Source organism: Schistocerca serialis, chromosome 6, assembly GCF_023864345.2.
Source record: "Schistocerca serialis cubense isolate TAMUIC-IGC-003099 chromosome 6, iqSchSeri2.2, whole genome shotgun sequence".
Classification (NCBI taxonomy): Eukaryota; Metazoa; Arthropoda; class Insecta; order Orthoptera; family Acrididae; genus Schistocerca; species Schistocerca serialis.
The window spans coordinates 218,510,893-218,524,646 of record NC_064643.1 but is presented as its reverse complement, the minus strand read 5'-3'; the positions used below and the strand labels follow the sequence as shown (position 1 = coordinate 218,524,646).

The following is a 13,754-nucleotide window of genomic DNA, read 5'->3' as shown; positions in this document are numbered from 1 at the left end:
AGAGAGTAGTGTTCACCCACACCCTAAATGTGCGCTCTGCCATAAATTCGCGAAGAAAAAGGGGCAGCCGGCCTCGAAAGCCCCAAGAGAACAGTGTGCGGAGGATGCCTGTCCTCCAACAGGTATCGTATGCTCTCTCCAGATCAAAAAATATTGCTACCGTTTGGCGTTTCTGGAGAAAATTGTTCATGATATAAGTGGAGAGAGCAACAAGATGGTCAACGGCAGAACGATGCTTTCGGAATCCGCATTGGGCTGGTGTTAAAAGACTGCGGGATTCCAGCCACCAAGCTAAACGGTAATTCACCATACGCTCCAAAACCTTACAGACACTACTCGTGAGAGAAATGGGGCGATAGCTAGAGGGGAGATGTTTGTCCTTTCCAGGTTTCGGAACGGGAACGACAATAGCTTCCCGCCATCGCCTGGGAAAGGTACTGTCGGTCCAAATTCGATTATAAAGGCGAAGGAGGTAACGCAGGCTATGGGTTGATAAATGCAGCAACATTTGGACATGGATACCATCCGGTCCTGGGGCGGAGGAGCGAGAAGAAGAGAGGGCATGTCAGAGTTCCCGCATGGAGAAAACAGTATTGTAGCTTTCGTGATTTTGAGAGGAGAAAGCAAGATGTCGCACTTCCGCTGCACGTTTCTTGGGGAGAAACGCTGGCGGGTAATTTGAAGAGCTCAAAATCTCAGCAAAGTGCTGACCCAATGAGTTAGAAATTGCGACGGGGTCCACTAAGGTATCATGCGCGACAGTGAGCCAAGAGACCGGGGAGAAACTAGGCGCGCCTGAGAACCGTCGAAGCCGACTCCAAACTTCCAAGGAGGGAGTGAAGGTGTTAAATGAGCTAATAAAGAATTTCCAGCTTGCCTTCTTGCTATCGCGGATGACGCGACGGCATCAGGCACGGAACTGCTTATAGCGGATACAGTTGGCCAAAGTTGGATGGTGACGGAAGATGCGAAGAGCACGTCGCCGCTCACGTATTGCGTCACGGCATGCCTCGTTCCACCAAGGAACTGGGGGGCGCCGGGGCAATTCGGAGGTGCGTGGTATTGAACGTTCCGCAGCTGTGAGAATAACGTCGGTAACACGTGTGACCTCATCGTCGACGCTGGGAAAGCGACGGTCATCGAATGTCGCTAGAGACGAAAAGTGTCCAATCGGCTTGGGCAAACTTCCAGCGTCGCGGACGCATATATGGCAGTTGAGGCTGCAGTCTAAGGACACATGGAAAGTGGTCACTCGAGTGTGTATCATCAAGGGCGAACCATTCGAAGCGCCGAGCTAGCGGAACAGTACCGACCGCAAGGTCCAAATGAGATAAATTTGTCGTGGAGGCAGACAAAAATGTGGGGACCCCAGTGTTGAGGCAGATTAGATCCGCTTGGTGGAAGACGTCTAGCAATAGTGAGCCACGTGGACAACGATGTGGAGGTCCCCAAAGCGGGTGGTGGGCATTGAAGTCCCCAACCAGCAAATAGGGGGGTGGAAGCTGATCAAGAAGATGAAGGAGATCAGCTCGTGCCATTGGTGTAGACGATGGAATGTATACCGTACAAAGAGAGAATGTGTATCCAGAAAGGGAAAGACGGACGGCGACAGCTTGGAAGGAACTGTTTAAGGGGATTGGGTGATAATGGAGAGTCTCATGGAGCAGAATCATGAGTCCTCCATGGGCTGGAGTGCCTTCAACAGAGGGGAGGTCATATCGGACGGACTGAAAATGAGGGAGAACAAAGCAGTCGTGGGGACGCAGCTTTGTTTCCTGAAGACAGAAGATGACCGGCGAGTAGGATCGTAAGAGGATCGACAATTCATCCCGATTGGCTCGAATGCCGCGGATATTTCAGTGGATAATGGACATAGGGTGAACAGAAAATGGAGGAACGTGACCAAGGGTGCTGTCAACTCAACGACTGCTCAGAGCTTGCGACCGACAGCATGGAATGGCATTCAGTCGAAGGCAGAAGATCCTGATCCATAGGTTGGTCAGGAGCAGCTCCTGCCACCAACGATCGGCCAGTTGACCGGCCACCAGCAGTGCGCCTCGGCGACACAGAAGACGGCCGAGGGCGATTTCCGCCAGGTGGTGCTGTAGATGGGACACGCCTTGGCGGAGAAGGAGAGGAACTGTGTTTCTTCGTAGCCTTCTTGGAAGTATGATGTTTAGATGAAGGAGGAACTGATGGTTGTGAAGTTGCAGTACGTAAAAACTCTTCACGAGAATGCTCTTTTTTCGAAGACTTGGCGTCTGACTTTTGGGCCCGAGATTTAGCAGAACCCGACGAAGGGTGAGCCATAGAGTGGGCAGGCGAAAGTGGTGAGGTTGAACGGGCAATCTTTGTGCTGGCCGATCTGACGACCGTGGTACTAAAGGTGAGGTCGCAAGTCTGCGTGGCCGCCTCCTTTGTTGGCCGAGGAGAAGCAAGGACAGTGCTGTATTTTCCTTTCTGAGGCACGGTGGGCTGTCGACTGGCGAGTAACTTTCGAGCAGCAAAGGTCGACACCTTTTCCTTCACTCTTATTTCCTGGATGAGCTTTTCGTCCTTAAAAACGGGGCAATCTCGAGAGGAAGCAGAGTGGTCACCCATACAGTTGATGCAGTGAGGTGATTGAGGTGGACAAGCACCCTCATGGGCATCCTTGCCACACGTAACACATTTGGCCGGATTGGAACAGGACTGGCTGGTGTGATTGAATCGCTGACATCGATAGCAACGCGTAGGGTTTGGGACATAAGGGCGAATGGAAATTATCTCATAGCCTGCTTTGATTTTCGATGGGAGTTGAACTTTGTCAAATGTCAAGAAGACAGTGCGGGTTGGAATGATGTTCGTGTCAACCCTTTTCATAACCCTATGAACAGCCGTTACGCCCTGGTCAGACAGGCAGTGCTGAATTTCTTCGTCAGACAATCCATCGAGGGAGCGTTTATAAACGACTCCACGCGAGGAATTTAAGGTACGGTGCGGTTCCACCCGGACAGGGAAGGTGTGGAGCAGAGAAGTACGCAGCAATTTTTGAGCCTGGAGGGCACTGTGTGTTTCTAACAACAGGGTGTCATTCCATAATCTGGAACAAGACTTTACAGGACCCGCAATTGCGTCGACACCTTTCTGAATAATGAAAGGGTTGACCGTGGAAAAGTCGTTACCTTCGTCAGACCGAGAAACAACAAGGAACTGTGGCAACGATGGAAGAACCGTCTGTGGCTGAGACTCAGTGAACTTACGTTTGTGAGCAGACATAGTGGAAGGTGAGGAAACCATTGCGGAAGAATCCCCCATGATTACCGGCGTCTCCGATGGCGCGCTCCTCCCTTGTGGGGGCCCTCACCGAGGGCACACCCGCCTTAGGTGATTGTTCACACCTCAGGTCACACCTCCCGACAAACGGACGGAGGGACCAATCGGCACTTTCGGAAGGTATCAGCTCGGGTAATCACCCCTCCCTGGGCCTGGCCGTTACCAGGGGGTACGTACGTGTCCTACCTGTCTACCCGGGGCGGGGAATTACGCGTTACCCCGTCGCCGGCTACGCATGGAAGTGCGTGGGTCGGCCTTCAGACACGCACAGGGAGGAAAAAAGAGAAAGGGAAAGGAAAGAAGAGGGGGTCTCAAACGCCGCAGCGGAGGAAAGGGCAAGGAGAAGAGGGAAGGAAAAGAAGGACAGAGGAAGGACGAGGACTTGCAAGTGTAGAAAGCAAGGAATGTGGAACAGTTTCGAGCGTCCGTCTCCGGACGTAGGCACAAACCATACTCCCAGAGGGGGAGAAAGGGAAGGAAAGAGCCAGAGGTGAGGGGGGGGGGGGAGGGGGCGAAGATGGGGGACGGGGAGGGATGCGGAAAGGGAAGGGAAGGTATGCAGCCCGGAAAGGAAGGAGGGACACATTATCTCGGGGTCCCGTGCTCGCTACGCACGTGTCCACAAAAGAGTTGTGGACCCCCTGGGGGGTCGTTTTTATATTGGCAATAGCTCTACAACACAACTAACAGAAATCATTCACTCTAATGTAAGCTTCAGCAAACCACCAACTGTTACATAACACATCCTCTTCCTAGCTTGCACAATCTCCACTCTAGTGGGATTGATTTAAGTAGTAAGATTGAATGTTCAATAAACTGGCAAGTTCGCAATCCAAATGTTACAGTTGAAATTTTCAATATAGACTTATCATCTCTATCTAGTGTTTAGAATCCAATTTTATATTCTGGTGCAATAGTTTATAACGGATTGCACATGTGCATCAGGTAGGATATTGGAAATCCCCCGATATTCAAAAACAAAGTAAAACAGACCCTATTAGCAACTCCTACATTTTATGAGAATATCTGCAAATTCTGATGAACATTAATGTTCATATTACACAAGCTTTTAACCAGTATATAGATAGCTAATGTCTTCTGTGCAGAGTCGCATAAATGCTTAAGAGAAAGTACGCACATAAAAAAAAAAAGTTTTGCATTACCTCGCTTCCGAGAGTTCTGGAACCTGTACAGAAAATTGGAATAGCGATCAACATAAACATCATTTCTGCCCCTTTTATTGCTCGTGAAAACCACACATTGCATGTTGTACTACCATACAGTGAGACCTTCAGAGGTGATGGTCCAGACTGCTGCACACACCAGTACCTTTAATACTCAGTACAATGTCCTCTTGCACTGATGCATGCCAGTATTCGTCGTGGCATGGTCCAGATTGTCCCACTCCTCAACGGCGATTTGGCGTAGATCCCTCAGAGTGGTTGGTGGGTCACGTTGTCTATAAACAGCCCTTTTCAATCTATCCCAGGCATGTTCAATAGAGTTCATGTCTGGAGAACTTGCTGGCAACTCTAGTCAGGCAATGTAGTTATCCTGAAGGAAGTCATTCACAAGATGAGCACGTGGGGGTATCAACTGTCGTCCATGAAGACGAGTGCCTCGCCAATATGCTGCTGATATGGTTGCACTATCGGTCGGAGGATGGCATTCACATATCATAGAGCTATTACAGTGACTTCCATGGCCACCAGTGGCATATGTTGGCCCCACATAATGCCATCCCAAAATGTCAGGGATCCTCCACCTCGCTGCACTCGCTGGATGGTGTATCTAAGACATTCAGCCTGACCGGGTTGCCTCCAAACACATCTCGAATGATTGCCTTGTTGAAGGCATATGCAACACTCACTCATTGGTGAAGAGAACATGATGCCGATCCTAAGCGGTCCATTCGAGATGAAGTTGGACCCATCTGTACCATGCTGCATGGTATCATGGTTGCAAAGATAGACCTTGCCATGGACATCGGAGGTGAAGTTGCGCATCATGCAGCCTACTGCACACAGTTTGTGTTGTAACAAGACATCCTGTGGCTACATGAAAATCATTATTTAACATGGTGGCACTGCTGTCTGGATTGCTCCGAGTCATAATCCGTAGGTAGCGGTCATCCACTGCAGTAGTAGGCCTTGGGCGGCCTGAGCGAGGCATGTCATCGACAATTCCTGTCTATTTGTATCTCTTCCATGTCCTAACAACACCGTTTTGGTTCACTCCGAGACGCCTGGAAACTTCCCTTGTCGAGAGCCCTTCCTGGCACAAAGTAACAACGTTGACGCAATCAAATCGCGGTATTGACCATCTAGGTATGGTTGAACTACAGACAACACGAGTTGTATGCCTCCTTCTTGGTGGAATGACTGGAACTGATCAGCTGTCAGACCCCCTCCATCTAATAGTTGCTGCTCATGCATGGTTGTTTACATCTCTGGGCAGCTTTAGTGACATCTCTGAACAATCAAAAGGACTGTGTCAGTGATACAATATCCACGGTCAACGTCTATCTTCAGGAGTTCTGGGAACCGGGGTGATGCCAAACTTTTTTTGGTGAGTGTATTACATAAAACAGGATAAGATTACACTCAGAAGAGGAACTGTGGCTTCTTTCAAGTAGCTGTTTTTGTACATATACAGGGTGTTACAAAAAGGTACGGCCAAACTTTCAGGAAACATTCCTCACACACAAATAAAGAAAAGATGTTATGTGGACATGTGCCCGGAAACGCTTAATTTCCATGTTAGAGCTCATTTCAGTTTGTTCTTCCACCTACACTCAATGGAGCATGTTATCATGATTTCATATGGGATACTCTACCTGTGCTGCTAGAACATGTGCCTTTACAAGTGCGACACAACGTGTGGTTCATGCACGATGGAGCTCCTGCACATTTCAGTCGAAGTGTTCGTACGCTTCTCAACAACAGATTCGGTGACCAATGGATTGGTAGAGGCGGACCAATTCCATGGCCTCCACGCACTCCTGACCTCAACCTTCTTGACTTTCATTTATGGGGGCATTTGAAAGCTCTTGTCTACGCAACCCCGGTACCAAATGTAGAGACTCTTTGTGCTCGTATTGTGGACGGCTGTGATACAATACGGCATTCTCCAGGGCTGCATCAGCGCATCAGGGATTCCATGCGACGGAAGGTGGGTGCATGTATCATCGCTAACGGAGGACATTTTGAACATTTCCTGTAACAAAGTGTTTGAAGTCACGCTGGTACGTTCTGTTGCTGTGTGTTTCCATTCTATGATTAATGTGATTTGAAGAGAAGTAATAAAATGAGCTCTAACATGGAAAGTAAGCATTTCCGGACACATGTCCACATAATATATTTTCTTTCTTTGTGTGTGAGGAATGTTTCCTGAAAGTTTGGCCGTACCTTTTTGTAACACCCTGTATATACAATATATCTGTAAGCCATTCTAATAATTATCAGTTTCAATGTATCACCACTAGTGGTAATTTATTGTTAGCATCCTTTACAAATAATGATTTAGTTAAGTGTGTCACTGTATTTTATAAGGAAACAAGTCACTCAAATATTAATACATTGCAAATATCAATGTTATTTCACCAACACGGTACTGGATATTCAAGTTTATTTACTCAGACGTTGAGTCAAAGCCATCGGCACGGGAACAAAATAATCTGGTGTTTAAACCCCACCAGGATATACATGTCGCTTACTTTCTATAACAAACCCATTACATTCACAATGGATTTATAACGTGTGTGTGGTGTGTGAGCAGCGAGCCACTATGCAGTACAGTGAACGTGGAAACATTCTGACGGTTTAACACTGTTGCCAAAAATAGCAGCAGAATTCTTCACTTTCTATCTGAGAGTAAACCTTTCTTTACTGATCATAACAAACCGACATGGTTTACTGTTTTTAACATTACACACAGAAGTGGAAAGTTGCTAACCTGTCAGTATAGCTTTAAGAATAAAATGTGATTATGTAAAATTTCATGCCTAACTCAGTATTACACAAAGGCATAAAATCTAAGTTCAACTATTAGCATTAATTCTACTTTTCTGCAATTACTATTAACAGTGAATAAGTTGAAGGAAAAACTCCTACATCCAATGTTTGTACTGGAAATCTGTTGACTTACATTAAACAATTTGCCTTTTTCATCGAATTGCCAGTGGCTTTCCCCCACTACATTCTAACCACTACATAGTGCAAATGTAGGAGTTCTTCATGTATAACTGCCTCCTGAATTTGCAAATCATACTCAAAACATCATATAATCCACAGTTTTGGCACTAATTGTATATGTTGCCAATACTGATGTCACATACTGAAGTATGTACATATATATGGCACATGAATCATATTGAAGTAGAACACAAGTTTAAAAACAACAACATATTGAAACACACACACTGTGAACAGATGCACTCAGAGAATGTGGTACAATACATGCATTAACCTCATTCATTCCCTGATTTCTTAGTTGTCATGGCGTATTCCCTACTTTTCCTCTTACGGGGCACTTCCAGATGCTCACAGTGAAGCATCAGCTGTATCTGCCCATCATCCGAACATCCCATATTCCCTGATATTGGTTGTTCCATGTTCTTGGTATCTTGATGGAATCTTTTACCCTGTTCCTCTCTCATAGCACCTAGTTTGGGAGAAAAAAGTCAATGTGTGAATTTAAAAAATGTAGCTTTAACCTCATTCAGCATTTCAGCATTTTTAATTTTGTCAGCATGTTCTCAACTATGTCAACATACTCTGGGCCATAGTTGTTTCTCATGAAGTTTTGAACCACACACTTTAGGCAGTACAGGCTTCTCACTCCACAGCATTCACTGAATGAAGGAAATCCTCATCTGGTATTAGTTTCAGAATATCATGACCAGTGAACATGCTCTCATTCAACTTAGCATCTGACAGGTTGTGGAACTTTTAACACAGATATCTGAAACTGTTGCCACACTTAGGTAATTTCTTGACAAACTTCTTCACTAAGCACAGTTTGATGTGCAGAGGTGGCAAGAGTATTCTGTCTCTTTTCACTACAGGATCACACTCTATATTTTTGTCTTTTTGCACCATGGAAGCAATTTCAACCTTCAGGATCACTTGTTACAAGCCCAATTGTCCCATTCACAGATGAAATATGGGAACTTGGTATATGCTGATTGTTGTCCTAGAAGCATACCCAACACTTTCAAATCCACTACACATTATCCTATTGTGATCCCCATAATGAATGATAGTAAGAAGCACCTTCACATTACTGTATGTTTCCTTCAGGTGTACAGAACCGCTGACAGGTACAATGTTACCATTGTGCAGCAGAACTGCCTTCAGGCTTCTTTTGAATGAGTCAATAAACTGTCTCCAGTCATCTGGTGCATGTGGAACGTTGAAATAACCCGTCACAACTTGCACATTACTGCAGTACATTAACAAGTTGTTTTGAGCCAGATATTGAGTGAATATCAAGTCTCTTTTTCTATAAAATTTAATGGACATACAAGCTGTTAATAATTGTCTTTCATGCAGTCTTGCCCCTGACAGCTCTGCTTTGTCCTTTGTCAGTCCCAGATCATGGACTATGTCATTTAGATCCAGCTGAGTGAACAGATGAGGGCCTTCATCTGTGCCTACTTCAAAGTCAGTTTCATCCACCTCCTGCACAGTATCTCTGTCATCACTGCCATCCGTATCTGATGTCTGCAGAGGCTGTAGTATAGGTGTATATGGGTCATATGGAACAGAACAAATCGGTGAGTGAATATAGTTCAGATAGTCGATAGTCTTCTTGTTGAAACCATTAAACGAGATAGGAAGTAGCAGCCATCAGTGTACAGTAATTCTGTTGCTCCTGCCAGACCATAGAGATGCCAAAACAAAGTGATTTCTTCTTTCTTGCTGCCCACTGTTGTAAATCATCTACACACCACACACACACACACACACACACACACACACACACACACACACAAGAAGTGGATCCCACATCTTATTGATGTTGTCCACTTTTACTCTGAAATAGGCCTGGCAGACCTTTCTCGCGAAAGCAATAATGTTTCTTTGGGCTTTTTTCTGTAACAAAAATTGTTAGGAGAGTTTACACAGCCTCGGGTGAACATTGTACACTAACACAAACTTACTTCCACAAACACAACTCAGTGACAGACAGGCAGTGCCATTTACAATGAGATAGATTCACCATGTGCCATTAGTGGTGCACACGTTGAACAGTTGAAAGCAGTGCACTGCTTCTGAGCTTCATATCATGTTTTTGTGTATATTATTATTGCCAATATATGTAATCTGGGTAAAAACTGTGGCTGATATGATGTTTTGAGTACATTTTCAAATTCAGGAGGTCAAAATACATAAAGAATGTCCACATTAAAAAAAAAGTTTTTGTGACTTAGCAATTTTAATGATGCTCTGCTGAAAATACGGAAGATTTATCTGGTGTTGTATGTCCTTGTTATGATATTATTGCTATAAATAATACAAAAATGGAATTCATAACTATAATGTTAACATGAAGTCGGATTATTACATTGATACCAGTGGACAGTAATGTACTTTTAAAACAGCAACTCCCAGCATTAAAAAAAAATTTGCAACAGAAAGTGGCATTGTAGGGTGCAAATGGAGAGAACAGGCTTATGGCATGAAAGACGAGCTGGTCACCCCCCCCCCCCCCCCCCCCCCCCCCACACACACACACACACACACACACACACACACACACACACACACACACACACACACACAGAGAGAGAGAGAGAGAGAGAGAGAGAGAGAGAGAGAGAGAGAGCGAGAAGGCAAATGGCTTCAAGTTAAGGAAATGTATCCTTATCTCTTTTTAGAATACAAACTACAAATACAACAGGTTATTTCAAAATTAAGACTAGCAACTAGATTGTTGATAACCCACTAAGTTTCTAGCAATAAAGCTTTTCCAGCAACATGAACATGCACGTCCTGAGACTTCTCCGCAACAGACAAATACAAACAGTCCAGAGACATCTTGATATTTTTGGTGTGCCAGCAGTGAAAGATAGAACAAATAAGATGATAAAGAATGCTCTGTACACTGGTATAAAGAAAGACAAGCACAACTAAAACAGCTTCTTGTTAAATTTTTATTCACAGTGAAACCTGAAAATATTACTCATAAAAATTAATAATCCTGAAAGTCACAAACAGGAGAATTTATTTTGGCAATCTTAACTTGAAATTAAACACCAATTTAGTTCCTTTTTCCCCAAAATAAATGACCATAGAGATATGTTAACATGCAAGAGTATATATTACCAATGGGCTGCAAACGGCCTGCACAAATCCAAGTGAAATGGAAGATGTTTGATATCTCGAAGTCGCACTGCTGCTTCAACATAGACAAACAGGAACCACAGAATGACAGTAGGCAAACAAATGCCCCTCTCTGAAAAGAAAAATGTAAGGTGTGTAAATCTATTTCTTCTTTTTTCTTAATAATTTAATAGATTTCAGAATGGCTGAATCAGAAGACTACACACACACACACACACACACACACACACACACACACACTTCATACATATATTCAAAGACAGATCATTGCACCTAGTGATACTGCGAAATTTTTTAGCGCAGAGCACCCGTTAAAACAGTAAAAAATATCCAATTCATCTCTCCTGCGTTGAATACTTTTACTACTGCATTACATTTATAACATGAATAAAATAACTTTGACTGATAGATTATAGTGGTAAAGGGCAGTGCTGTCAGAATGTGGTCAGCCAGTCTTGACAAGGCTCCTGCATGTGCTTACAAAACAGGCACTCGATAAAGAACTTAAATTGTCAGGTGACTAGATCTTACCATCTGACTTCCTGAAACATCTATCATAAAGTTATTTTAATCAGGCTACACATGTCCCATGTTAAGGCAAATTCTGATGTAGGCACGAAACAATGTTTAAGATTATACACGTAGGAGAAACAATATTCTAAGTTGCAATGAGCATGTACCATACAACATTATCATGTAAACAGCACAGGAGCATTCCGAGTTATTAAAATTTAAATTTCACAGTACTGTTAAAACTATTCAAATGAAACATTTTAATATACAATACAAGCACATTAATACAATATGAAGACAGATAAGGCAAAGAAATCTGTTACAAGCACAAATAACAATGACTGACTGCAAATGTTGACAGTTGCCATTAATAGGGCATTGCAACATTAAATACCAACCACCAATTGTCCTACAATAAATCCAACTCATAACATAAAATTTTCGGAAGTTAACTTCTAACCCTAACAATGTTATTTTATTTATTCATATGGCTCACAAGCAGTTTAAATTTAGAAGTATATGACATTAGTAATACTATACAGAACAGCAATAAGAAAATGGTGGAAGAAATGGCTGGTCCACTTCTCCTTCAACATCCTAGATAGTGGATCACTGCCCAACGAGCTAAAGAGAACAAAAATAGTGGCAATTTGAAACCAGGTAAACAAAGTGACCACCCTGAAAGTTTCAGACTAATTTCCCTTTTGAATTGTACTTATAAACTCTTTGAGAGGCTCTTCTATAGTAGAATTAGCGGCTTCATTCTGGAACACATCCCAGCTGAGTAAGCGGGTTTCAGGCCACAGAGAAATTGCTGCGCCCAAGGTACCAGCCCTAACAACTTAGAGGCTGGTTTCCAAGAAAACGTCAAGACATCTGTCACGTTCGTAGACCTAACCACGGCATATGCCACAGTCTGGAGAGAAGGGATGATACACAAATTACTGAAAACAATCCCATGCCGGAAAACTGTAACTCTCATCAATACCATGTTAAACCCTAACAACAAACTAATATCTAATCAGAGACTGTTTCTGTATATTTCAGTTAATGATTCTTCCAGAAGCTAGCAAGTTCGCTTTCTTTTTTGTGTGTGCTTGTCAACGACTTAACACTTCTGCTTTTCCCTGAGTGGTTTCTTTTACTCTTAAAATATTCAGTTAATAATTAATTACAAAGACAAAAAATTATGATCACACTATCTGGGAATACAGTACAGTGGGACTAGCTTTATTTATGGAGAAACCAGGAAAGGTATCACTGTCACCAAACCGTGCACAAGGTATTTAACCGACATTTGTAACATAACACCTTTTGGATCCATGAAATTTCACCTATGAGCTTATTACATTGAGTATCCAGAAACGCCTCACACAATGCTCCGTGGAAAATTTAACACACTGTCAAGGACCTATGTGACTGAATATCCTTTGATGTTACTTCTGTCCTTTGCTGTATATTCCCAAGCTGTGACTAGGTGGCAATGTATCAAGGTGGCCCTCAGACTTCCCTTATACTCACCAACCAATTTCAATACTTTTTTAACATGTTTTGCAGAGCCTTAACATTTTACAATCTTTCACAAAGTGGATTTCTACTGCTACCATCAAAACTTCTTCCCTCAGCCTTAATAGCCAACGCTTGCTCCAATACATGAAAAGAAGTAGATTTATGCCTTTTTAGAACATACGAGATTTGTTGCATGGCCTCAGTTATTCTGAAATAGTTTGATCATTTGAGCAAATGAAGAAGTTCTCTTGGAGGGATCACAGTGGTAACACAAGTTAGGTGACAACAGTGTGATGTGTTAAATCAGAGCATATATCATCATTTGAAGTCACAATAATTGCAATACTGAATAGTTAGCTGATGTTTAATAGAAAAAGAGAGACTTACAACATTTTAATCCTGCAAAAATTGGTGAACTCCTATACACGATTATTGTTTAGTCCTCGATAAAGGAGGATTTTTGTTGTTAAGTAATTGTATGCTGTCTTTAATACAATAAACAAGGCACTGTGTATTAATTTAGATAATAGGACGATCATTTACAAAGACTTGTCAGAAGCTTACCTGTGTGCCACACATATTGTACCCATACGTAAGTACTGGCTGCAAAAAAGAGCCAGTGAACTGGGATGAAGAAGAAGCAGAGCATATCTGACGTCACAGCAACACAAATAAAAAATATACAAAATGCCTGCAACAAAGAAAAGGGGTTACAATTGAACTTTGATAACTGGCAAAAGATAAAATTTCACACTGATGTAGTAACTGCAATGCTACCAAATGCTTTAAAAGTACATGACATCAAAAACTGCTCTTGAAATGAAAAACTGTATTGGTGTTAACCCTTAGCCACCATGACATTTTACACCTGCAAAACACAGTACTCCACATTAGCTGGGGTTGACCATACGTGGCTGCACGTTTCATGTTTTAATGAAAGGAAATAACCTTTTGCTTAATATTTTTTTTTGGCTGACTTTGACCACATAACAAATTCAATCCCTCTTCTTTATTTGTTATTTCCAATTTTTCCAGTGCTCTATCTTCTCCCTATGCCACCTGTTTAATTTT

At 43.0% G+C, this 13,754-nt stretch overlaps 1 protein-coding gene across 1 annotated transcript in view; it reads right to left on the bottom strand.

The window, feature by feature from the left end:
• Nucleotides 1-13,754, bottom strand: part of LOC126484298 (macoilin-1) — a 176,845-nt gene that overhangs the window by 121,425 nt on the left and 41,666 nt on the right. The window contains exons 3-4 of the mRNA XM_050107729.1: nt 13,248-13,374; nt 10,644-10,773 (exon numbers count right to left, since the gene is read on the bottom strand). Of these exons, the coding sequence (XP_049963686.1) occupies nt 10,644-10,773; nt 13,248-13,374 (257 nt within the window). The remainder of the gene's footprint in view (nt 1-10,643; nt 10,774-13,247; nt 13,375-13,754) is intronic.